The 23,414-nt window shown below is 46.8% G+C and overlaps 1 protein-coding gene across 1 annotated transcript in view; it reads left to right on the plus strand.

Moving 5' to 3' along the window:
• Window positions 1–23,414, plus strand: part of HPSE2 (heparanase 2 (inactive)) — a 108,444-nt gene that overhangs the window by 64,281 nt on the left and 20,749 nt on the right. The window contains exons 4-6 of the mRNA XM_029958564.1: window positions 8,508–8,681; window positions 9,207–9,378; window positions 19,699–19,746. Coding sequence (XP_029814424.1) covers window positions 8,508–8,681; window positions 9,207–9,378; window positions 19,699–19,746 — 394 coding nt within the window. The remainder of the gene's footprint in view (window positions 1–8,507; window positions 8,682–9,206; window positions 9,379–19,698; window positions 19,747–23,414) is intronic.

Here is a 23,414-nt window from a genome sequence, read left to right on the forward strand (position 1 = left end):
AGGAGAGCTGGGTTATGTCTGCAGCCATGTTCCCAAGTCTGGCAGGTTCACTCTCTCCACGTGCATAGGTAAAGCCTGGAGGAAGGCGGCTTTGTGGCATGTGGCACATGTGGCTCTGTGGCATGCCTGTCCCCACCATCATAGCTTTGCATAGGGTAAAGAGCAAAACACTGGGCTGTGCCCACTGGCCATGGAGGAGATGGTGCTGACAGGGCTTGTCTCCAGCACCTCTGGTCATTAGGATTGGGTAGTTGCTGCCCTGAGGGGTGATTTTGTAGGGTTTTACCCCAAGTCTGCTGTTGCTGCTCAAGAGTCTGGCTAGCTGCAGGTCAGATTGACAAACCACAACCTATTATAACAGCACTCACATGGATCAGGCCCTGTCCACTGTGGTCCATCTTATTTGGACTTTAGAGTTAAAGCTGAGAGTCACAAAGACTGGAATTGGGTTTTAAAAATTTCCTCAAGAGCAGGGAGGTAGTGCTATCAAATTTGAAACTTTTCAGAGGATCAAGGTCACTTTCAATAAAGCCTTATCCAGGAAGGATTCCCTATGTAACAGACCAGTTTTAAATCCCTGATCAAAATAATATTTGAATATTTTCTACTCGTGTTATTTGTATTCCTTTATCCAAAGCAGAATGACTCAAGCTAGCTAAACAAGCCACATCAGGAGGCAATTCCATGAGTAAGCTGTGAGAGCGGGAGTGAGTTACTGCTGCACACACTGTTTCACACCAATCCCTGGTGCAAGCGGTGTCAGTGAGACGTAATTGCCAAGCAGGTTGTTGCCGTCTCTCGTCTCTCGGTGGGATGAGCTGCCTCCTGCAGAGGCCCCAAGGATGCCCAGAAATGCAGGCATTGTTGACCACTGAGGATGCTGATGAGCTGTACTCACTTTTTCTCTGGAGCAATTTCCATGGCTCCATCCCAGTGATCAGGGGTGGCCAACAAGATGTGGAAGAGCAGGTGGTGCTCACAGTCTTATTTTCCCGTGCTCTGTTCTTCTGCTCTGCTCAAACCTGTAGTCCTTTCCCTGCTCACCTCCATTTCCCTCTGAAACTTTAGAAGATACTGGATTAATCCTGATTCAAAAGGGAAAACACCTTAAGTTATGCAGCAGGAGAAAATAATTTTCTTAGCTGTAACATGATCTTATTTTCTTCCTAGACACAGGACTTGAACAGAGGGTTTGGAAATTGCCCCTCTGGACATTATCTGAGCTTTATAGCATTTGGAGATTGAACCCAGATCCCACATCTCTTCTGAAGCTCCATGTCAGTTTACACTTGTTCCTAGAAACCATTACTGTCCTGTGAGCTCTTTACCACGCGAGGATTGAAAACAGAGCTATTCTGCTCATTTGAGCCCTCCTTTTTTTGCATGAAGACAGAGCTCAGGGCTCATTCCTTTTTTTCACCATCTGAGGATTAAGCCCAATCCTGACTGTTATTCGACCTCAATACCATTTACACACTGAACCCAATGCCTATGGCTTTTATCTGAGCCCTTAGAGCATTTGGAAGCAGTCCATGCCCCTTGTCTGGTATCAAAAGAATTATATTAATTTGGGATTCATTCCACAAAATGAGGCTGTCAGCCAGACTCCTTAGCAATTGGATATTGAACCCAGACCTCGTGGTTGTCTTCCAAGTTATATGCCAGCTGGGAACTCAGCCCACAATCTATGGCTGCTGGCCAAGCTCCTTATTGGCGAGAGATTGACACCAAGCCCCCAGACTGCTATTTCTGTATGGTGGTGTTAAGGAATAAACCTGCTCACGTGGTCAGCATAATCACCTCTGTGTTGGCAGTGAAATGAAAAATCTAGTTAAAGACTTGAATGAATATTGAGGGTCGATGTTCAGCTGCCTAAAGACCAGGGATGATGACAATTCCTCTGGAAAAAGGCCCCCTCGATATTCCAAAGGGAATAGCCCCAGATCCCCCATCTGTCATCCAGCTGGATATAAAATCCAGGTTCTCATTAACACACAGTGCGCAGCATTTCTTCACTGGCTGGCAGTATTAAAGCCAGTTCCTCCGACTTTCAGGTATTCTTCAGATAGGATTAAACTAGATCCCTTTTCTATAGTACCCTTAGGCTCTGCCAAAGCACTTCTTGTCACTCAGAACAGACCTCCAATGCTGCACCTTGCCTTGGAAAGTGCTTCCCACTCATAGTACATGCCCATCTTTTGCTCCTCCGTAGAGCAATAAGGAAGCCTGGTAGGTAAAGGAGACTAAGGGACAGTTCTGCACACCTCCATCATTTTTGGAGGTTACTGGGAAACTGACCAGGTAGAGGGATCATTTCAGGTGAAACGTGTATCTGAGGCAAGCAAATATTTCCCTCCCACCAGCGATTTTGCCTGGGAATTCTTCAGCATCTTTCTTTACATGGTGGGGTTTTACTGCAAAACAAAATGCTCCAGAAGACTGAATTAAAACCAAACAGGTTCCCAGCTGGGATGGTCATAATTAAAATGTGATTTCCAGCAACTGTGTGGGTTTCTTGGTAGCCTTGAAATCTTTAAAATTCTCGTTAAGCAGCAACTTTGATGGAATGGCTTAGCATGCAGCTAGAATAGAAAAAACTTCCCACGATCCGGTGGCTCAAGCTGGATGTTACAGTGCATATGGACAGTGTGGGATGTTACTTTTCCTCTGAACTTGCAGTGATGGTGAAGGTTATTCTTTGGTGCTCTAACTGTACAGATTTTGGATGGGGGTTTTCTGATTTCCTTGTCTGAAACCCTGTCGTGACTGAGGATGCAATCCATGGGAAGAATTCAAGCCAGTGCTGCCGACCTGTCCTATGGGTCTGGAATTACTCTAATTGCCTGTTGCATATCTTCTGATTCATATTTATTGCTAAGAAAACATTTAGTCCTAGCCACACACATGTGGTTTTATGAGGATTTTCAGTGTAAGAGAGCCGGTGCAAATGGGATTCAGCTGACAGTGGTGGCAATTTGTTTGTAAATGAATTTTCCATGTACCCGCTTGTTCTTCTGTAAATGGGAGTATCTTTCTTTTTCCATTCATTGCTCTCACCAGCCATCTTACTCATCTGTTCTCCGAACAGCCTGTACCACTCCTTTTGCCCCCTCCCTCTAAAAATCTCTTTGGGATTCTCTTTGCTCTTTGCCAGGTCTTTCCCAATCCCAACCCTCCACTATCTCCTTCGAGAAGCTCAACGAGGAGGGGATGCTGCAGTGCTGCCACCAGGAGTTATTTGCAGGGAGGCTTCAGGCCTTGCTTGGAATTTATGGAGAACAGAGAGTTGAGCAACACCCATGATTAGTTGAATTATTCTTTCTAGAACTACATTTCTTTGCTTTGTCAACAGAAGGGTTCATCTGTTGTGCATTTGACTGGTCTCTCAGCTAACCTGAGGATTTGGGGACTGTGTGTTGCTCACTCCATGCTCCGCTCTTACCTCATCCTCCTCAGTGCCTGCATGTGCTGTACATACATGAGATAGATGTGGTGAGTGGTGGGAATAGAGGGAGAATGGGCTCTTGTTTCCTGCCCTCCTGGTTGACTTCCCAGAGTTACAAAAGCCCCTGGCACACTGTGCCATGCCCTACCACCCCTCAGCCCACTGACTGATCTCAGCCTCCATCTCAATGGGCATACGAATTTTCTCTCTTCGTGCTAAACCCTGACAAAGCAAAGTTCCTGAAGCAGAATAAAAAATGTAGAAGATTTTAAAACCCAGAGATTCTTGAACTGTCCCTCTTACCAAACAGCAGTCAATACTGTGTTCTTTAAAAAGTCTCTTGTATAATGTTTAATTCAGTAAGTACAACTGGAAAGTCTTTCCAATTATTTGAAACTGTCAGAGATGTTTTTATGTGCCTCAGATTTTGTATTGGCATGTCACAGAGTTAAGTACCATCCATCTTTCAGAGAACATTAAAATTTAGCCTTGTATAAAAAGAAGAAAAATGGGAAAGAATCCCAAAGGACGTACTTGTCCCTTGAGCCCCACCATCATTTGTGGCTTCACAGACACCTTCTGCATTTTGAAATTGTTTATCTCTCTTTGCAGAATGCATGAGATCAATACAAGCAGCTAAAAACTTTAATTTCTGTGCAGAGCTTTGGCTGAGTGCAGGGTTTTCTAGCAGATCTTCACTGGTGGCCACCCAGCCATGCATCGTTGGGCTGTACTCACTGTCCAGATGCATTCAAACCTCTGCAAACAAGGATGCAAAAGGTTGAGAAAGCCTAAATATCTTCTGATTTCTTTTTTCTGCCAGGGTTATGTGGCCTGTGACTACTGGCTGCTGTTTGTCCCAAACCCACTGAGACAGGCACCTGCCCCACTGAGACCCACTATCAAGTGCTGCCACTGGGTGCGAGCGAACAGAGTTTTCTTGCCTTGATTATCCTCATTCCAACTATGTGAGCATTAGTAAATGGAAGAAGCTGACTCTCAGCATCCTTCTGCTTTTTTTAATTTATTTTTTTCTTAATTCCTTCTCCCTGAGCTGAGTGGCACATGAGTGCTGAGTATGTGCATCTCTGCACTGGGCAGAGGGGGAGAAGGGGCAGGGAGGACATCCCATAAATCTAGTTCTGCTCTATTAAGATTCATTCTAGTACGACAATGGCTTTTTCTATTGAAATACTTTGTGAAAGCCTTGCCTAATGATCTGTTAGCTGGAGAAAGGTTAAATTCCTGTATGATTTTCTTTGTTTGATGAAGAAAAAATAGTGCAATTATCCAAAATTCAAAGTGAGTTTTAGCCAGCTGTTAATAATACTATGATTCTTCATGTTCTCATTACTCAGAAGTAATGTTGCCATCCCTAGTCATGGCAGTAAAATATTTATAGCATTTTCTTATGGCTCTGTTTGTACATATGGAGGACTGGACATCACTCAAAGTCTTCTAAATAAGCTTCTTTTTGTGCTTTAGCCATCCACAGAATCATAGAATTATTTAGGTTGAAAAAGACCTCTAAGATCATTAAGTCCAACCATTATCCTAATACTGCCAACTCCATCACTAAACTGTGCCCCCAAATGCCACATCTGCACCTCTTTTAAATATCTCTAGGAATAGTGACTCGACTTCTTCCCTGGACAGCCTGCTCCAATCCTTGATAACTCTTTCAGTGAAGAAATTTTTCCTAATATCCAATCTAAACCTCCTCTGGCACAACATGAGGCTCCTTCCTCTTGTCCTAATGCTTGTTGCTTGGGAAAAGAGGCTGACCCCCACCTTGCTACAACCTCCTTTCAGGTAGTTTTAGAGAGTTGATAGGGTCTCTCCGAGCCCCCTTCAGGCTGAACACCTCTAGCTCCTTCATCTCCTCCCCATAAGACTTGTGTTCCAGACCCTTCAACAGTTTTGTTGTCCCTCTCTGGACATGCTCCAGCATCTCAATGTCTTTCTTACAGCGTGGGGTCCAAAACTGAACACAGTACTCGAGGTGCGGCCCCATGAGTGCCAAGTACAGGAAGATGACCACTGCCCTGGTCCTGCTGGCCATGCTATTTCTGATCCAAGCCAGGATGCCACTGGCCTCCTTGGCCACTTGAGCACACTGCTGTCATGCACTCTGCATGACAGTATTCTTCTCATCTAAATGCAGCTGTCTGCATTGAAGACATCCAGTTTAAGGCAGTCATCTCAGAGGGGTCAGACATGTGCTTTAACCACGAATGGTTGGGTAGCTTGTGCAAACTGATTATCAAGGCTCTTCCAGAGTGACTAGATGGGTTTTCTTCCAAGTTCATACAATCCCAAGGCAGCTGCCAAGAGCAAAGGAGGTAAGTGGATTTGGTACCTGATACTCTTGATAGCAAGAGTGGCTGTATTAACAATCTGGTTTCATGCAAAGATAGGTTTATTAGTGCTTTTCTGCTCTTTGTAGCTTCATTGCAGTCTGTAAGTCAGTCTGTTCTGGGACACCACTGGAAATGTGCAGGAGCAAATTCCAGACATCTGTGTGTTCTTCCTAGCCTGCTCCCCTGATTGCTGAGGTTTCCAGCTTGGAAAGTTGTGGCAGAACATGAAATACACGTGGCATCTCTGTGTCCAGGCGCACGGAAACAAAATAAGTGTCATGGGGAAAATATAATTTCACAGTGGTAGGCCCTGCATTGGGATGAACAGACATCTTGTTTCCTCTTGTGGATGCATGGAAAATCAATTCTCAGTCCCCTGCAGTGGCTCCTAAATATGAACCAAATCCCCTCCTGCAGTACAACTGTTTTGTGCTGTGAAAAGGTTTCATTTCTCTCAGAAGAACTGCAGGTAACACCTTTTTTGCTTGCTTCATTTGTCATTTGGGTGTCTATCTTATCCTCTTTATAGGAGTCTCACTTCAAGTGCAGCTTTTTGCCTGGGGGTCTGGAGTAAATGAGTATTAAGTAACTGTATCTGTCTCTAATTCACTAAACATCCAGAAAAACAGCTAATGTGCCTACCAGTGGGATGAATACATTAGATTAATCTAATTCAGCTACTTTTCACTCAAACAACTCAGTAGCATTTAGAAAAACGTGGTGAAAAGGATTAGGAATTTCTTTTCCACATTTTCCCTGTCTTCTTTCCATAACTTTTCTGCAGTTAGCTATTCAGTTAGCTTATTTCCTTGACCCTCCTTAAAACTTTACTTTTGAAATAAGTTCACTCTTAGAACTGGTTCTGTATTCACTGAGGCTTTAGTGACCAGGAAAGGCAACAGTACAAATGCAGACATACAGGCTGTAGCAGCTTATCCCAACCAGAATGAGCAGCTCCTGGCTGTCACCATTTCACTTGCACATCAGATGGGCAGTATGCTGCAGGGAATCTTGGAGCATCCCCCCCGGCATAAGGGCAATTCCTTGAGCATGCAGTGGCCTCCTCTCCATTCCCTTCAGCTCCCTTGCCCATGGTGGTGCCTGCTATAACCTTAGTGCCATGGCAAGTTTGATGTATCCTCTGCTCCTTTATACGCCACTTTTTTTGGAAAATGATCTAGAGAAGGCTGCCTAACCCCTTCACTCTAACAGCAAATTACTGAGAGCTGCTCTTGTTGTGTGTGTATTTCTCATTGCAATTCTGTCCAGATCAGGGTTACCTCAGTTTCTGGAGAGAATATCATGTGCAATCCTTTGTGTTCAAAGTCTCAAAACCCATCAAGGTATAAGACATAAATGGCTGCTTTGCTGCCCACAAGCCTTTCTCTCCTGTCAGTAGATTGCTTCAGTGTGATTTGTTCTTGGCATTTCCCTCTGGCTGTTGATCATCTCCTTATATTTTGTAAGTGCTGACAAGCAACTTGATTATTTGTCCAAGTGTTTTTCTGGGACCTGAAGCCAGTTTGCCTACTCCGTAACTCCCCAGTGCCTCCTTCCCCTCTTCTGAAAGCAGAACCCACGGTCTGCCCTCCCTGGCCCCCTGGAACCTCCCTATCCCTGGTGGCTCCTCACAGTTAAGTGGTTGCATCTCCAAGGCTGCTTCAGGAAGCTCGCTGAGTGTCCTGGGATGCAGTTCAACAGGCAGGGATGATTGAAAACACCACTGTTATCTAATTGCTCTCTAACCAAATCTCCTCTCTCTGTCATGTGAGTTCGTGTCCTGCTAATACTGGCATTAGCTTCATCAGGCATTTGATTGCTTTTCAGTTTTTAGGGAAGATTTAAGAAAAAAAAGTCATTAAGTATTGTGTCTCTCCCAGGAGGGCTCTGTGCTAATGTCACACCACCCTAAATAGTGGGTCAGCTCTTTCTTTGGTCTCTCCTGCCGCTGCTGGCTGGTTCCCCACTGCTCATCAAGGCTATAGTACAGGGAGATGCCAGCCTGGGAACTTTGGGGCCAGCAGGTAGGATATGAATCCCACAAGGGCCCCAGCACCTCAGGAAGGCCACCCTGGCATCAGGGCACATCCAGGCTGTCGCTAGGCAGGGAGGCCCCCTCTCCCCTACGTCAAGAGATGATACAAAGCTCCAGTCTTTGGGTGCAGGGCAGAGGTTAGCTGGGTGTGTGGTGCATGGAGGCTTTACTTGATCATTGCTGGGTCTTGGTTACTGTACTGGGGCCTGTGGGAGCAGAGAGCAGGCTGTTGTGGCATGTAGGAGAGGTGGCCATGAGCTGGCAGCTCTGGGGTGGTGACTTCCTTCTCTGCTCCCCAGTCACCGCAGGGGTCTGCTCTGGAAAAGATACAAGGCAGAATAAGCACAGGAAAGGCTGAACTTTCCTTGCCAACAGCAGATGAAAAGAGATGTTATAAAGTCACTTGTCTCTGGTAACATGGCCCCAGCTCTGACACAGAGGTGGAGGGCATCCAAGTTTCATGCTGGAAGGAGATGAGCCCACACCTGGAATCCTATCCCAGTTTCAAAGGTCAGGTTCATTTCTGCAGTTACAGATGTCGTGGGGATGGCATTTGACCCTGGCTCATCCTACACAGAAGGCAAGGTATGATGGACAGCAGGATCATTTGAACCTCCCTGGAACTAACTTTCTTTTGAATTACAAACTGTTTTTTGTTTCTTCCCAGCCAGGTCTCTAGACAAACTCTATAACTTTGCTGACTGCTCTGGCCTTCACCTGATCTTTGCACTGAATGCTTTGCGCCGAAATCCCAACAACTCCTGGAACAGCTCCAATGCCCTCAGCCTCCTGAAGTACAGTGCCAGCAAGAAGTACAACATCTCCTGGGAGCTGGGCAATGGTGAGTGTGGGAACAGGAGAGCCACAGGAACGGAGCTTACTGTAGGAGAAATATATTCAGTTTTGGAAGAGAATATTTGCAGATCCCAGGATAATTTGCCAGTGTAGTTTCAGATGGATTTAAAGGCCCCAGCACCATCTCTAAGACAGACTTGGTGTGAGTTAGCCCTTAGCTGGACATTTCTACTAGTTAGTATTAAGTGTATACAGTGTTTCTGCCCTGGCTGCTGGGCTCAGCTGGTCCTGGGGTGGACTTGTATGGTGGCTACAGTGCCATGGGAAGTGGGCAACTCTACGGGGATGGGAGCATGACACCAAGGTACAGGTCCTTCTCCCAGCACACAGCAAAAAGAGTGCAGGAGAGCAAGCAGTGGCTCTCATCTGCTCCTTAAAGGTTCCTTCTGCTGCCTGCCTCCTCTCCGGACCTCAAGCTGTGTGACAGGGTGAGCTGTGTGTCTCTCTCTCTGGAAGTGCAGATGAAGGAGCAGAGCTGACAAGCCTTGCTTGTGTATTTTTATTTTCCCAGAACCCAATAACTATCGGACACTGATTGGCCGCTCGGTGAATGGCAGCCAGCTAGGAAAGGACTACACTCAGCTGAGAAGCCTGATGCAGCTTATCCGCACTTATTCCAGAGCACACCTCTATGGGCCAAACATTGGGAGGCCCAGAAAGAACGTCATTGCTTTCCTGGAAGGGTAAGTGATATTGTTTTGATGAAAAAGAGATCAGAAATCCCTCCTGAGACAGAGCCCTTTTGCAACAAGTAGGCTTGCTCTTTGAATTCCCAATGTCCAATAGCCTCCAGGATGAGCCACCATAGTAGCAGAGACTTGGGGAGATGGTTGTCTGTACTGCTAAAATTCTGCAGAGGTAGCTGCTGGGATTTTAGGCTGAACTAATTAACACTCTCCCAAGCACTTCCAGTGTTTCCCAATTATAGGCAGACTGAGGTGCCCACCTTGTTGGGATCTGAAGACAGGGCAGGCTGCTGCAGGCCTGTGGGCTGCCAGATCAGGAGGTGGGTCCTGGCACCACTTACCAGCGTGGATGTTTTATCTCTGAGTTCTCCTGGACAAATTGCTTTGTCACTATTTAGTGACTTCTTCTCCCTGTGCTTTCTCCATACATGCAGAGGAAGAACCTCTAGCAACTTTCTTCACTGACCAAGCCCTCTTCCTCCTAGGAGAATTGGCAGGTCTCTAGTTTGGGAAGGCCAAAGGTGGAGAAGGAATGGTGACAGTGAGGGACACAGACACCTGGAGGTAACATTGGACAGCTACAGGAATCAGGGAGGTGTGGGAGCCTGCTGGCAGCAAGAGTTGGGACTGTGCGGCTTGAAGACCATGCAGCAGAAGTGAAATTCCCTGCAGGACTGTAAACAGAAACTCCAGTGCAGAAGACTGGGCAGGGGGAGGTGTGGAAGGGACTCTGCTGGGAGCAAAGCTGGGTCTAGCATTCATTAACATCTGCAGGAATGATCTGGCAGAAACAATAAACAGCACACTGATGCAGTCCCCAGCGAGGCGGGGAGGGAGCCAGGGCCAGATTCTCAGCTCTGCTGCAGCAGCACAAAGAGACCATAAAGCTGGTTGAACCAGCTGCGCCGCCAGCGTCCCTCCCACTGACAAAAGTGGGGGAACAGCCCCTGCACCCACACTACAGCTGGCGCCGATGCCGCGGGAGTGCAGTGCTTGATGGAGCCCCTGGGTTTGGTACAGGGCATGGAAGTGGCGCAGGGGGAGTTACAAAATGTTGTAGTAGCCTTGATCAGCAGGAAATCTATTAGCGCCGGGAGGAGCGGGCTGAGTAAGACAAACAATGGGGATGAGAGCCAAGAAGCTATTAGAGAAAGGGAAGTCCTACTGCTGCGTTTGCCCTTCATGCACCGCAGCCGGGTCCCAGGGAAGGGAGGTCGGAAGAGCCAAGTCACACGGCCAGGGTGGTCCAGCAGCTCAGTGTTGCTGGGGCTGTGTTTTGACAGACGGCAACCCTGGGAGTGAGGCTGTAGTGTACAATGTGGTGGAGAGAATGGCAGAAACCCCGTCTCAAACGAAAGGGTAGGTATGTAAGAGGTACAGCCCTGGTGACAGGATGGTGGGGGCTCTCCAGACCCCCGTGCTGGTCTGAAAGAGTTGTGATGAGCATGCCTGCTCTCCAAGCTATGTGCTGTTTCCTCTGCTGCCATCCTGCCTGCCAGGGTGGCTCTGGTCAACAGGTGCTCAAAGTGTTTTCTTTCCCATGGAGAAACCTTGTGTCCCGCACTCCAAATCCTGGTGTCTGCAGCTCACGACAAGTGGCACTTGCCTGCATGGCCTTGCAGCCCACAGGGTCCTGTGGGAAAAGAGCTGCTTGTCTTTCCACATAGAGACCTCACTATCACCAAGCAGGGCTTAAAGAGGAGGAACAAGTCTGATTACACAAAGACAAAGGACTAAACGCTCATTTGCAGTATTTGGAAATGGAGTTGCAAAAGGACAAACCCCAGTGCCAAAGATCTTTGACAGCATGAGCTGTATTTCCAGTAGCTCCCCAAGGTCTCTTCAGTATCTGGGTTAATGCTACTGAGAGCTCTGTCTTCTGCAGGAGCATCCAGAACTGGTCAATGGAATGTGGCTCAGCATGTGCCTGGTGCTGTCACAGCCAGGACATGCCTCTCACAGTCCTGAATGAGCCCCACATAGTTAGCAAGCAAGAGAGATGAGAAGGATTAGAAAGATGCTCTCAATATCAAATCTTCTGTCTGCCTTGCTAGACCACCATGAGTGGTCTACATAGTGATCACAGTAGGATGTGATCCTGAGTGAATGAAGCGTGTACAGCTAATAGTCCTGGTGATGCAAAGTCTGCAAAGTTTTTCTCTTCTTTAAAAAAAAATATGTGATGAACAGCAGAAGTCAGCTAGGTAGGAAGAGATATGCCAAGTGGAAGATTATGACTCGTTAATTAAGTCTGGAGGGAGGAGATGACACCCCAGAGGAGAAGATGGGAAGGGTGGATTAGTATGTCAGGCAAGCATGGTTCTGTTACACAAAGTGAGGAAGTGAGTTTTGGTAGGGGAAGCAACAGAAATGAACCGAAACAGGAGAGGAGAGCTCAGGGAGCTCAGCTCCAACAGTAGAACCTGGCATTAGATGTTCTCCAGGGAAAGCCTCAGGAGTTACCTTAGGTCTTGAAACATTCAGAGAAAAGTCTTGGTGTAAAGTATTAACTAGAATTACATTTTCCTGTTGCATGTTTTGTGTACCAAACATTGCAGTCTATTTTTAACTGTTATCTCAAGCAGCTAAGCTAAACTTATTCTTTATGTTTAATTTTTTTCCTGCAATAATGGCAGTGTCAGCATGAGTTGGGCATTTGTATCTGCTAAGCACCAGGCTCTGTTGGTCTCAGTGGTGGAAGATGGGCACCTCCAAGGCTGTTCTGACCCAATCCTAAGGTCTGTCCTCCAGGACAGGGCGGAACTGAACCGCTCCTGAGATGCCACCTTTCTCTGGGGTCTGTTAAGCAATGAGTGCAGATTGGACACCTGAGAGTTTGCAGTATGTAGAGGTGTGTGCACACTGTCCCACTGCAGAGGTTGTCCTTAGGCAGGTGACACTGAGTTGTGCTGGGTGACAGCTGTGCACTTCCTGATGATGGAAGCACGATATGGTGAGGGGAGGAGAGATCTGCCTGAAATACAGAAGCTTGGGCTTTGCACACCTTTTGGTGCTGAGTTATTGCTCCTGAGTTCTTGCACCACCCTGCACAGAGCAACAGCTCAGAGCAGCCATAGCCATCAGTGTCACTCTGGGCTGGCAAGCCCTGGAGCCCTGACCGGGATTGCTACTGCTGGTGTAAGGACAGGCTCTGCAGTGATGGAGCACTGCTCTGATGGCTGGGGCCTGCTGTTCAGGAGGCTAGATATGGTGTCTTGTGGATGCACAGGTGCAAGAGGGAATTTCTCCAGACACAACCAAAAGCTGAGTTTGATGAGGTGTTAATTAGACCATTCATGCAGCCTGAGCTGTTGGAGTGCAGACCACATCAGCTACCTACTGTGTCTGCGGGTACAGGAATCCCAGACTGCTCAGAATTTGCTTGGGGGAAAAGTTATAAGATTCTAAGGAATTAACATAGATTTTAACAACAGATCAGGAATGAGACACAAAGGTTAATGCGTGGCTAAATAACATGGAAGAGAAGAAACGCAAGGGAAAGCTATTAGGAAGGAGAGGTGCTAACACGTGTTAGAGCTCAGAACATTAGGTACAAAATGTAGACTGGCACGTCTGGGCAGATTTAGTTAGGGACTTTCATTACCTATTGTTCTTTGGCTGCTATAGTCCAGTTTTTGCCACTGGACACTCATGAGCAGCAGGGTGTTACCTCCACCACAGCAGGAGCTGCTGTGCCAGCAGGATAAGGGCTGGCAGTCACTTTTGCCCACGCTAGACTGGCTGTTGTTGGTGCTCTGTGCCTGATGCTCTGGCCACTCTGAGACCTGAGACTGCTGAGGTAACCAGAGAAGTGAAAATCTTTCTTGTCTGAAGCTGCAGTCTTTCTCTATTCCCCATCCCGCAGGTCTCAAAGCCACCAGATCTGGTGCCTCCTTGGATATCTCTGCCCTCTTTCCAACCTCCTTGCTGTTTTCTTGATACTGCTGTCACCATTGTGTATCCACCCTCTGGTCACAGAGCCCCAGCACCTCTGGCCAGGTGGCAGAAGCAGGTGAGGAAGCTCCTAATTTTCAGTCCTCCCCTTGCAAGGCACGAGAGTTTCTCATCCTTCATGATTTTACTGCCTCCTGCTCCTGGTTTGTAGTACTGGTGGAGAGTTACCCACCCATCTGGGTCACTTGGTCTCCTTTTGGTGATGATGTCATTCCACAGTGGTCTGAAAGGAGCCCATAAATGTAAGGAATCATGTTTGTCAGTGGTGGTGAATCCATTCCTCCCTGCAAGCTGTGGATATGCCAGGGTTAGGAAGGGGCTTGAAGATGATATCTTGGTTATCTGTGGGCAGCCCAGGCAGCGGTCAGATTAAAACCTGACCCAGTCCTCAGCCCTGCTCCCTGCACCAGAAATCAACTCCAGGGTTCCTGTGTGGGTACATATGTGGCAGAGAAAATTGTTAGCTTATAGCCCATGAAATGGCACAGGTTGTACACTTGGGTTCCAGCAAAACAAAATCAAGGTGCTAAAAATGAGAGAGACTTTGGTAGTATTTTTATGATGACTGCCCATGCCTTGTGCCTCTGCCATCATGAGGATGAAGAGGGTTCTGTCTGTCTCAGCAGTTCAGGCATTGCTTTTTACCCAAATAGCAGCCAAAGACAGTGTATGGACAGAGCTTGTTTGTTTAAATTCAAGTGAGAAGGAGAAATAAATATCTGCAGTAGGTGGTATCTGGCAGAGGGAAGGACTCTGGGTGAACTTCAGGAATGAATGTAAGCATTTGTCCTGTCCTCTTGCTGAGAAGGACTTCTGCCATGTTTGACACAGGGGACTTGTAAGCACTGCATTTTTTAGAATCTGTTTTGGTTGTTTGGCTTTCTTTAGAAAGTACATCCTTGCTGTATTGGTTTAAGGCTCTTTAGTGATGTTGCAGAAGCAAATGTGTCTCAATCAGAGAGCCAGAAGCTTCAAACTTACACAAGCTACCACAAGGCTGGTGGCACAGACTGTAATAGGACACTCAATAGATCCAGAGCAAGAATTTTGTGTAAAACTTCAAGCCACAAGACAAGGAACTTTAAATTAATAATGCAATGGGAGGAGGAGGTCACTGCAGCATGAACTCAAGCTCTGCTAGCATTGAACTTATAGCTGACTCCATTCATAAATACATTGAAATGAGGTGTGAAGGGTGAGATGAATCATTTTACAGTTGGTCATTTAGCAGGGTCAAGGAATTGAGATACAAGCAAAGGATTTTGCTATTGCTCTTTTAAGAGGAAAGAGTTAATATAGTTGTTGCTGCTGAAACTTAATTTGATGTCTGGAATGCCAAAATCATGGTTGCCTGCATAGGAAGAACAAAATGGGTAAGCAAAGACATAGATGAGATTACAGTACTGTCTAAGTACACACTGTACTTTCATTCTGATTGCCATCTACAGTCTTTGTCATTTCATCTCAGAAAAGATATAATAGAACCAGGAGAGTTACAGGGAAAGGAGCTGAGGATGTGCACATAGGTATGAGATTTCTTCATGTAAGAAGAGACTAAATAGGCTATGTCCCTTCAACTCAGAAGAGAGACATCTTGGAGGGAATGTTATTGAGGTCCACAAGCCTGTGAATGGGGTGTTTTGTCCACAGTGCAGAAAGCAGTTTGGAAGGAAGATTTGGAAAGGAGGAAGCTTGTTACCATGGTGTGCGATGGCATTGTAGAAGTCACTGTCACAGGTATTGTGGAGGCTAGAGGTAGATTATAAGCTAACAACTCTCTCTTCCACTTAAGTACCCACTTAAGTCCCTGGAGTGCTGAGCTGCCCCCAAGGACATAAAACCCTCTTTGCTAGAAGGCTTGTGCAGCCCTACCATAGATCAGGTTGGTTGAAGAAAGGTGATGCCAAGCAGATGGAGAATACAATATATCATCAGATTCATACCTAGTTCACACCAGACTCTTATTCCTGGAGTGAAATTCTTATCTGAAATATGGCACTTCAGGATAAAGTCTTTGCAGCAGGTGGCATGAGTGGGGTCTAGTACCTGTCTCAGCTCCTGTAGGTATTTGACTGTTCCATTGGAACCTGAAGGAGTTGGTAAGTGAAGCCTGTGCCTTAGTGCCCCTCACCAACCAATTCAGACACAACATGAAGTTATTTCTACCCATCACTGCCACCCAGCTCTAGGGATTCACAAGGACACCACAGGCAAGCCAGTTTGTTCCTACATTTGAGGCTTGCCAGGGGTAGGGTGTCTGGTTATTTTGTAGTTCTCCGGGGAGCAACAGATGAAATAACTCATGCTTGTGACGTCCAGCACTCAGGAGTCAATGAGATGCTAAATCACCTGGGTACCTCTGCAATAACAACTTGTCTCCTTGTGCAGCTGCAATTCCTTGTTACAGTATCACCTTTTCGTTTTTGGTGTTTTGTTTTGTTTTTTTTTTTTTGAATTTAAAGGATGACTATCTGCAGTTACCTGCATGGAAAAGAGATTTCCAGATGCAGATGTCTCTTTAATGAGTCAGGAATAGGCCTAGGAAGTTACAGTTACTGGAAGCTGGAGCCAGACACATTCATATGAGAAATAACACACTTGGAAGCTAATTAACCATGTGAGCAATTTACTTAAGGTTGCAGTAGGTGCTCCATGACTGACAAGCATTGTCAGGACAGGAGAAGCATTTGAGAGATCTGCCTAAACTCAAGTGAAAGTTGTGGTCCTGGGAGATGTGGCTGTGGGAGATGCTCTGGAAGAGGTCAGATTTGGCCCACAGTTTCCCAATATAGAGTTTTGGTATCAATATCATCTTGTAGTGTTGCAGTCCTTCTGCTCCATTCTCCCACAGTTCATGAATGACCTGTGAGCTAAGTCCCACCTTTTGCTAGTATTACTGTTTCTGGGACAGAACTGTGAACTGTTTGAGTGACTGAGCAATACTGAATTATATTTTTCTCAGTTCTAGCTTGACACAGAGCCCCACAAGTAGCAATAGTGGCATGGGATGCTGGCACATGGGCAGCTGCAAGGGTAAGGAGATGGACATATCATAGAATAATGGAATGGTTTGGGTTGAAAGGGAACTTCAAGATCATCCAGTTCCAAATCCCCTGCTATGGGCAGGGACACTTTTCACCAGACCAGGTTACCCAGGGTCCCATCCACCCTGGCCTGTAACACTTCCAGGGATGGGGTATCCGCAGCTTCTCTGGGCAACCTGCTCCAGTGCCTTACCACACTCACAGTGAAGAATTTCTTCCTAATATCTAATCTAAACCTAGCTTCTGTGAATTAGAAGCCATTATCAAGCTCAGTGACTTTCTCTCATCCTCAGTATCACAAACACCCTACTCAAAGCTCCTATTCCTCCATGTGCCTCTGATGTGTTCTGCTTTCCCACCTAGAGATGCTGCCCCAGCAGATTCTGAGGACTGTTTTTGAAGACTTTCACACGTATCCAGATTTCTGATATGTGAAAATCCAGCCAGGCAAGACCTGGGGCTGCCACCCATCTGAATTACAGGGCATTGCTACAGCATTTGCCCCTATCTCCTGCACAGCATGGGCTGAGCTTGTCCCACGGATCCTGGGAGGGATTTACTGCACATGCGCTGCAGGGTCGATTGGTGCTCAGAGGGAGAGCCCAATGTGCAGGAAAATGGCAGATTTACTGTGCCAGCCCAGCCCATCTGTGCAGCACATGTGCAGGGATCTGAGCTCTCCCGGAAGCGTCTGGTTCACGCTGCCTGCTCTGTGCTGCACACATGGAAATTACACAGTCCAGGAAGTCCCAGATAAAAATGTCTTAGCACTGGTCATTTTGACCGTATGGATCTTCACTGGCCTCAAAATCCGTGGATGGAGCAGCACAGGTGCTAGAGGAATAAAGGGATTAGTTAAATCTGTATTCCTAAAACGAGGATATTCAGATACCTGTACTTTACTGCATCTCCACCAGCCCTAGGCTTTCATCTCTTGTTCCTGCAGTACCACTTTTTGGCTGCTGAGCTGCTCTAGGTTCCCTTTGGAGAGTAGAGACCATTACCCAAGTCATCTGGGGTGCTCCAGGAACAACTCCATCTCTAAAGCAGGACTTGAAGATTTATCAGGAAGTTTTGAACTTCATCTTACAAAAATTTCAATAAAAAGAGACCATTTAATAAAGTCCAGGATGGTTTATTTTCAGCCAGAATGTAAAGCATTTGAGTTTAGAAAGCAAGTTGGGCTAATCATCAAACCCAATTGCAAAATATTGATTTTCAAATCCAATATAAATTGTGTTCATAATTTCAGTTTAGAGTTCATTATTTCACTCTTGTACATTTCCTATCTTACATTTTAGGCAGCAGTCTCTGTACAGAGCATTTAAAACCTGGGAGTTGGGTTTTTTGACTCTTTTGGCATATTTCTGCAGACTTTGTTTTATACAACAGCAGCCTCTCCAGAGCAATATTTGCAAAATCCCCTTTTTGCCAGGTGCCCAGTGTGAGTTGTGGGAAGCTCACACATCTCCCTATGGCCGCACTAGGGCTGGTTCAGCTGGTCTCCTTGCCCTGCTCAGCTGCAGAGGAACTGTCCCCAAAGCATCGCCCTGCCACTAATTTTCCGGGCCTGACCCTCAAGAGAGATGTAAAAGCATTTCAGAGAGGCTTTTACATCTTTTACAGAGCCTGAGAACTGAGCTCACAGCACTGCTAGGCAGCAGAATTGGGGATGCATCAGTGCTACAGGAGTTTACGTTATTGTTTTTCCATTTCTAATTGTATCTCTTCCCTCTCTGGCTGCAGGGATTTATTATTGCTTCCTTTGCCAGCATCCTCTTATGCTCCACAGGGTTCAGCTGCCCTTTTGTCCCAGTCTATAATTGACCATCGTCATTAATTTAAAGTCAGAATGATTGTTTCCAAGCTATATTTAGCCTGAAGCTTGCTTGCTCCTCAGACCTGATTAGAGGCTCGTGTGCCGAAAAGCTGCTGCTTGTCCCTGCCATGACAACTAGTCTGACAGAAGGTCTCATCTCTCCTCACAAACCTTCCCTTTCCTTCCTCACCCTTGGTCATGGGGCTTTCCTGGGGAAGTTGGGGTCACTGGACCAAACACCACTCATCCCTGTGTACTGTGGAGTCAAGACAGCAGTGACATTCCTGCTGTGTTCCCAGGATCCTCGTGCATCAGATGCAGCCCAAGAAAATACAGCATCATTTCCTTTCTCAGCATATTCACTTGCTCAAGCAAATGTCTCCTGTCATGTGTGCACGCTGTCACTTCCAAAATCATTAGCCATGCAGTTCACGTTGCACTCGTGCACAGAAAACGTGCCTGTCCAGTCAGTGTGTGCCTTTATGTGTTCTCAAATCTGTGCCCCTAAACATAAGAATATAAGAACTGATTGAGCTTCATCGTGGGAGCTGCAGTTTCCTGAGGTGCAGTTTGGATTGCTGGACTAGGGAGCCAGGGAGGCACCCCTGCAGCTACAGGCTCCTGCTGCAGAGGTTACATATGGTCCCCAAGATTAGGAATTGCCTTGGTTTTGGGATGAGCAGTGTAAGCAGGTATACTTGTGTAGCCTCAAGTCTGACTCAAATAGATGTCTGGAAGATGGGTATTTCTTAAAGATAGTCGAGTCAGAAGCCATCAGGAGACTAATACCTAGATAATAACTCACTTTAGCTTTGTCCATTGAAGTGCTGTCATCAGTTATAGGAATGGGACAAACCAAAAGTGCACCCAGGTCAGAATCCCATCAGTTTGCTAATAGCCAATGCCAAAGAAAGAGTCAAAAAAAAGGAAAGCATTTAGCAGTATTTGTCCAGCTGTTGCTCCCTTCCTCCAGAACTCAGGAGTTTCTTGAGCTGGAGGTGGCACTTTTGCATCTAATAGCTTTGCTGGGTTTTGTTTCCATTTTAGTCCATTTTTCCAGTCCTTGCTTTAATCCAGGCAAATATCTCCTCAGCTTAAAGACACTTTAGGGGAAGAAGTATCTGCTTTTAAGATGGACATTTAAAACTTCTTCTTTAATTGCTATTGAGAGTTGTTAAAGTCATAGAACTTAGTACATGCCTCAAGGTCTTGTTCCTGAAATGCTGTCTGAAAGCTCTCTCTACCTGCCCCAAAATGATGCCCAGAGCTCGGCTGCAAGTTGGGTTTCACTCTGTTGTTCTCTGCTGTGCTTGCTACAAGCATTTGTATTAAGTAGAATTTATTCCTTCCGTTCAAGAACACAAAGGCTTCATTAGAAAGTATTTGTGGGTGCAGTTGCCATCTTTTGTATCCCGTCATGTAGGATGGGCATTGGTTTTTTTAAGGATTTCCCCTGTGACAACACTGGGCTTATGTTGTTTCCTCCTCTGTTTCTCATAGGTTCATGAAAGTGGCTGGAGGCACAGTGGATGCTGTTACCTGGCAACAGTAGGTATTCACCATTCCTTCTACTTTCCAACACTAAGTGTAGTGATTGCAGATGCTGAGGACAGAGCTCATGCCCTCTCTGGGTGTCAAAGGGGGCAGATGTGCTACGGCCACCTCCTCTGTTCTTCTGCTGCATTTAAATAGGTGAAAGAGGCTCTGCCCTTCCTTCTCGAGCCTCTCAAACAGTTACAGGAGTGGATGTGTTAATCTTTACCTCTGCAGTTGAGACACAGGCTAAAAACACACTGCCTGCATGCCTGGCTTGCCAGATCGCTGGAAACAGGGCTCTGCACTGGACTGCCAAGTCCCTGGAGGCGGCTAGGAGGGCAGGCAGCTCTGAGGGTGGCCTGAGTAGGGAAAACAGGAAGGCAAAAGCCACATGTGACAGATGCATGGGACTATCTGAAAGCCCTTTTCCATTCACCCCAATCACTGTCTCCTCATGCCTGCTGGCATGAAGCTAAACTGGTTGATCCAGAGGAGGGAGACTCAGCTCAGTCCAGTGTTCATATATAATGCCCCAGTCCCCTTTCTGTTTTGTAAGGGTGTCCACAGACACACAGCTGTGTCCTACACTGCAGGTGGAGCCCCAGGAGCAAATATCAATGGAAAGGGGATGAAGATCCTGGCCCAGCTGGGGCTGACAGAGAGATGCTTATACCTGACTTTCCTTCTGTTTCTTACAAGTGCTGCACTTCAGAAGATCAAAACTCTGAGCTGTAGCTCGGATATAACAAGCACAAAGTAGAGGAAAAGGTTTTCTTATTTGAGGGAAAATTCGTAAATATCTCTTTCCTCCTCTTATTTCTACCTGCCCCAATTTACATGCTGTGGCCAGAGGTAGGGTCCCCAGCAGGCTGTGACTCTCTGCAGGGGGAGTGCAAATGTCAGTGCGAAGATGAGGCAGTGTGCAAGCACAGCATTGACCACCGAAACTGATAGCAAAAGTGTCTGTGGGGCAGGCAGGACTCTTTCCTGCCTCGGACACATTTCAGGGACAAGGATTCACTGGACCAAAAAAACTGTGGTGAGACCACCCTGTTCTCAGAAAAACTGAATTGCTGCCATGCTGGGTTAAACTTCCTATGCAGGACACTGGCCTTGAGCATGGGAGCCAGGGTCTCAGGTCCAAGTTGTGCTTGTGTGTGCTGCCCACCCAAGCTGGTTCTTCACAGTGACCCTTCATGGGGTGCTCGGGTTGCCTTGCTGAAGTGCAGCAGCAGAGTTTGTAAAGTCCACCTCTTGTAAAGGCCTTTTGGAGACCTGCTCTTAAATAGAGCTTGGTGGGTTTTAAGATATGAGGTTTTCTTGAAAGTGCACCCATGGTCTGCGTGTCAGTGTGTTAACCTTGGAGGCTCCTGTAGAAGCATCTGTTGGCATCTCAGGGTGGTTTATAGCCTCAGGCATGACCAGCACCCAGTAAGTCCCATTCCTGGAGCTTGGCTTGCCTTGATGTTGCTTGCTTGGGTGTTTAGCTCCTCGAGCTTTCCTGCCAGGCAGCAGCAGCTTGCTGCAATGGGAACAGTGGGGTAGCAGAGGATTTTGAGCAGAATTTGTGTTACTTACAGGCTCATGCTGTGCAATGATGATCTATCTCTCTGCTGGGAGTTTGCTTTTCATGATTACACGATGTGCTGATCGCATTTACTTAGTCCAGGAATTTTTTTCTGCAATGAGACTTGATCACTGGGCCAAGCCCTTGGATGAGTTAAAGGAACAAACTTCCAGGCTTCAGATGTGGAGTTTCATCTGGTGTGCAGGGAATCTGCCTGCACGGCTGCTTTGAAACCTTTTCTCATAGGATCAGTGGGAAGTGCTGATAGGCTCTGGTGCTGAGCAGCCACGCTGAAGCAGCAACCTGTGAGCAGGAGGACTGGTGCAGCTCCCCACGAGGGTCGGCAGAGATGAGCTGCTGCCTGCTACCCATTTCCACTGCAGCATAGGAGCCGCTTCTCCCCCAGCCAGGGTTTGCAGCTCTGGAGATTGCACCCGTATGCGATTGTGTGGACTGGCAATAGCCACAGCTTCGAGCTGGGCTTCTGTACTGTTTATGAATAAATGTCAAAACAGTGTCTCATCCCTCTGCTCCAAACAGCAAAACAAAACAAAACAAGTTCCTTTGTATCCAAGAAGAAAATTATTAGCAGGAAACTAAACTGCTGTCTAACTTCAAGTATGAATATTTTGGTTCCAAACCGTAACATTCTCCTGGGATATTGGTTATAAATTTGTCAAATCTGTTATTCCTTTGAATAGTCTGTGCTGCATCCAGAAAGGGAATTGAGAAGGGAATATATTGCAGGGATCCCTGTTCTCTGTGTGAAAATAGAATCTATCTGAAATATATCTGACAGAAAAGAGACACTGGGTGGAAATAAGCAGCCTCACCAGCCTTTCTGAATATGGTTTCACTTAGATAAGTAACTGAGCATATGTGCCTTCCTTCAGAAGTAAAGCGTTGCTGTAGAGGGGTGTGTGAATAGCTTCGAAGTGCTCAGGGAATTACACTAGAGGAGGTTGTGACAGTGGCTCCAAGAGTTTTGTCATTTCACTGGTGATTTCGTTTGTTATGTTTGATTATGAGTAACTGCAGACCCCCTCAACGTTTGGATGTGGGTTTCCACTGCTCAGAATCCTCCCCACAGCCATCTCTTTGCTCTGCGCTGGTGTCCTCACACATGATGAAGACTCATTGCCCACTTAAAGCTGCAGCTCCGCCCTGAGCATACTCCCTCAGTCCATACAACTGGTTTTCCATTTGAAGTCTTGCACAGAACTCTGGGTTTGGCATATTTAATGGGTAAATCCTTATGCAATGCTGCCTCTGAAGCACAAATGCCTACTACTTACAGGCAAAGCAAATATTTGCACCTTCAAAGTCAGTGGACATCTGTTCCTGTGGCTTCTTTGAGAATGCCATGTTTTCTTCCAAGATAGAAAGTCACTTGCCCTATGTGGCAAATCAGAAATGCCAGACACACAGGCATGTGTGAGATGTTGCTTAAAATGCTTTTGGCTGGCTTGGTTTGGGTGACTTCTGACTTAGTCATGTTGAACATGCAGATGGAGATGCTCACAGGCAGTAGCATAGGGCAGATTTCCCAAAGGTTCCAGTTGCCCAGCGTGTGCACACACACCAATGCATATACCAAGGGTATATATATGGGCTCACATCAGCCTGTTGGGAGCTCAGAGTGCAGTGTCTTCAGAGGTTGTGCCTGGAGGAAGGAGCTGGATGAAGGAATTCCTGACTCATCTCCACCTGTAAATAAACCTGGTCAGGCCACAGCTTTGCCCACTGGACTTTCATCCTCTTCACTGTCTGATGGAGGGAACGGCCCCTGGCAGCATCATGGCCTGGGCCACCAGCACAGTCCCAGGCAGTGCCAGAGCATGACTGGGCAGATGGCATGGGCCAGGGTTGGCTCCCAGTGGTAGGAGAGGCAAAGGGATGTTGTCCGGGGGCAGAGAAAGGCATGACTGTGAGTTGTGCCTTTGGACCAGAGAGCAGCCCCCAGTCTTTCTTCATCAGTGCACTTACTAGTTGACTGGCGCATTCTGCCTCTCCTCTCCAGTGGGAGCAGTGGGGCAGCCCCATGTCCTGTGCTGCGTATGGGGGTTCTGCCCTCTCCTTGCGAAGATGTTCATGGATCAGGGCCATCTGTCAG

The sequence above is a fragment of the Manacus vitellinus genome, unplaced genomic scaffold, assembly GCF_001715985.3.
Source record: "Manacus vitellinus isolate BGI_N305 unplaced genomic scaffold, ASM171598v3 scaffold_15_pilon, whole genome shotgun sequence".
NCBI classification, from domain to species: domain Eukaryota; kingdom Metazoa; phylum Chordata; class Aves; order Passeriformes; family Pipridae; genus Manacus; species Manacus vitellinus.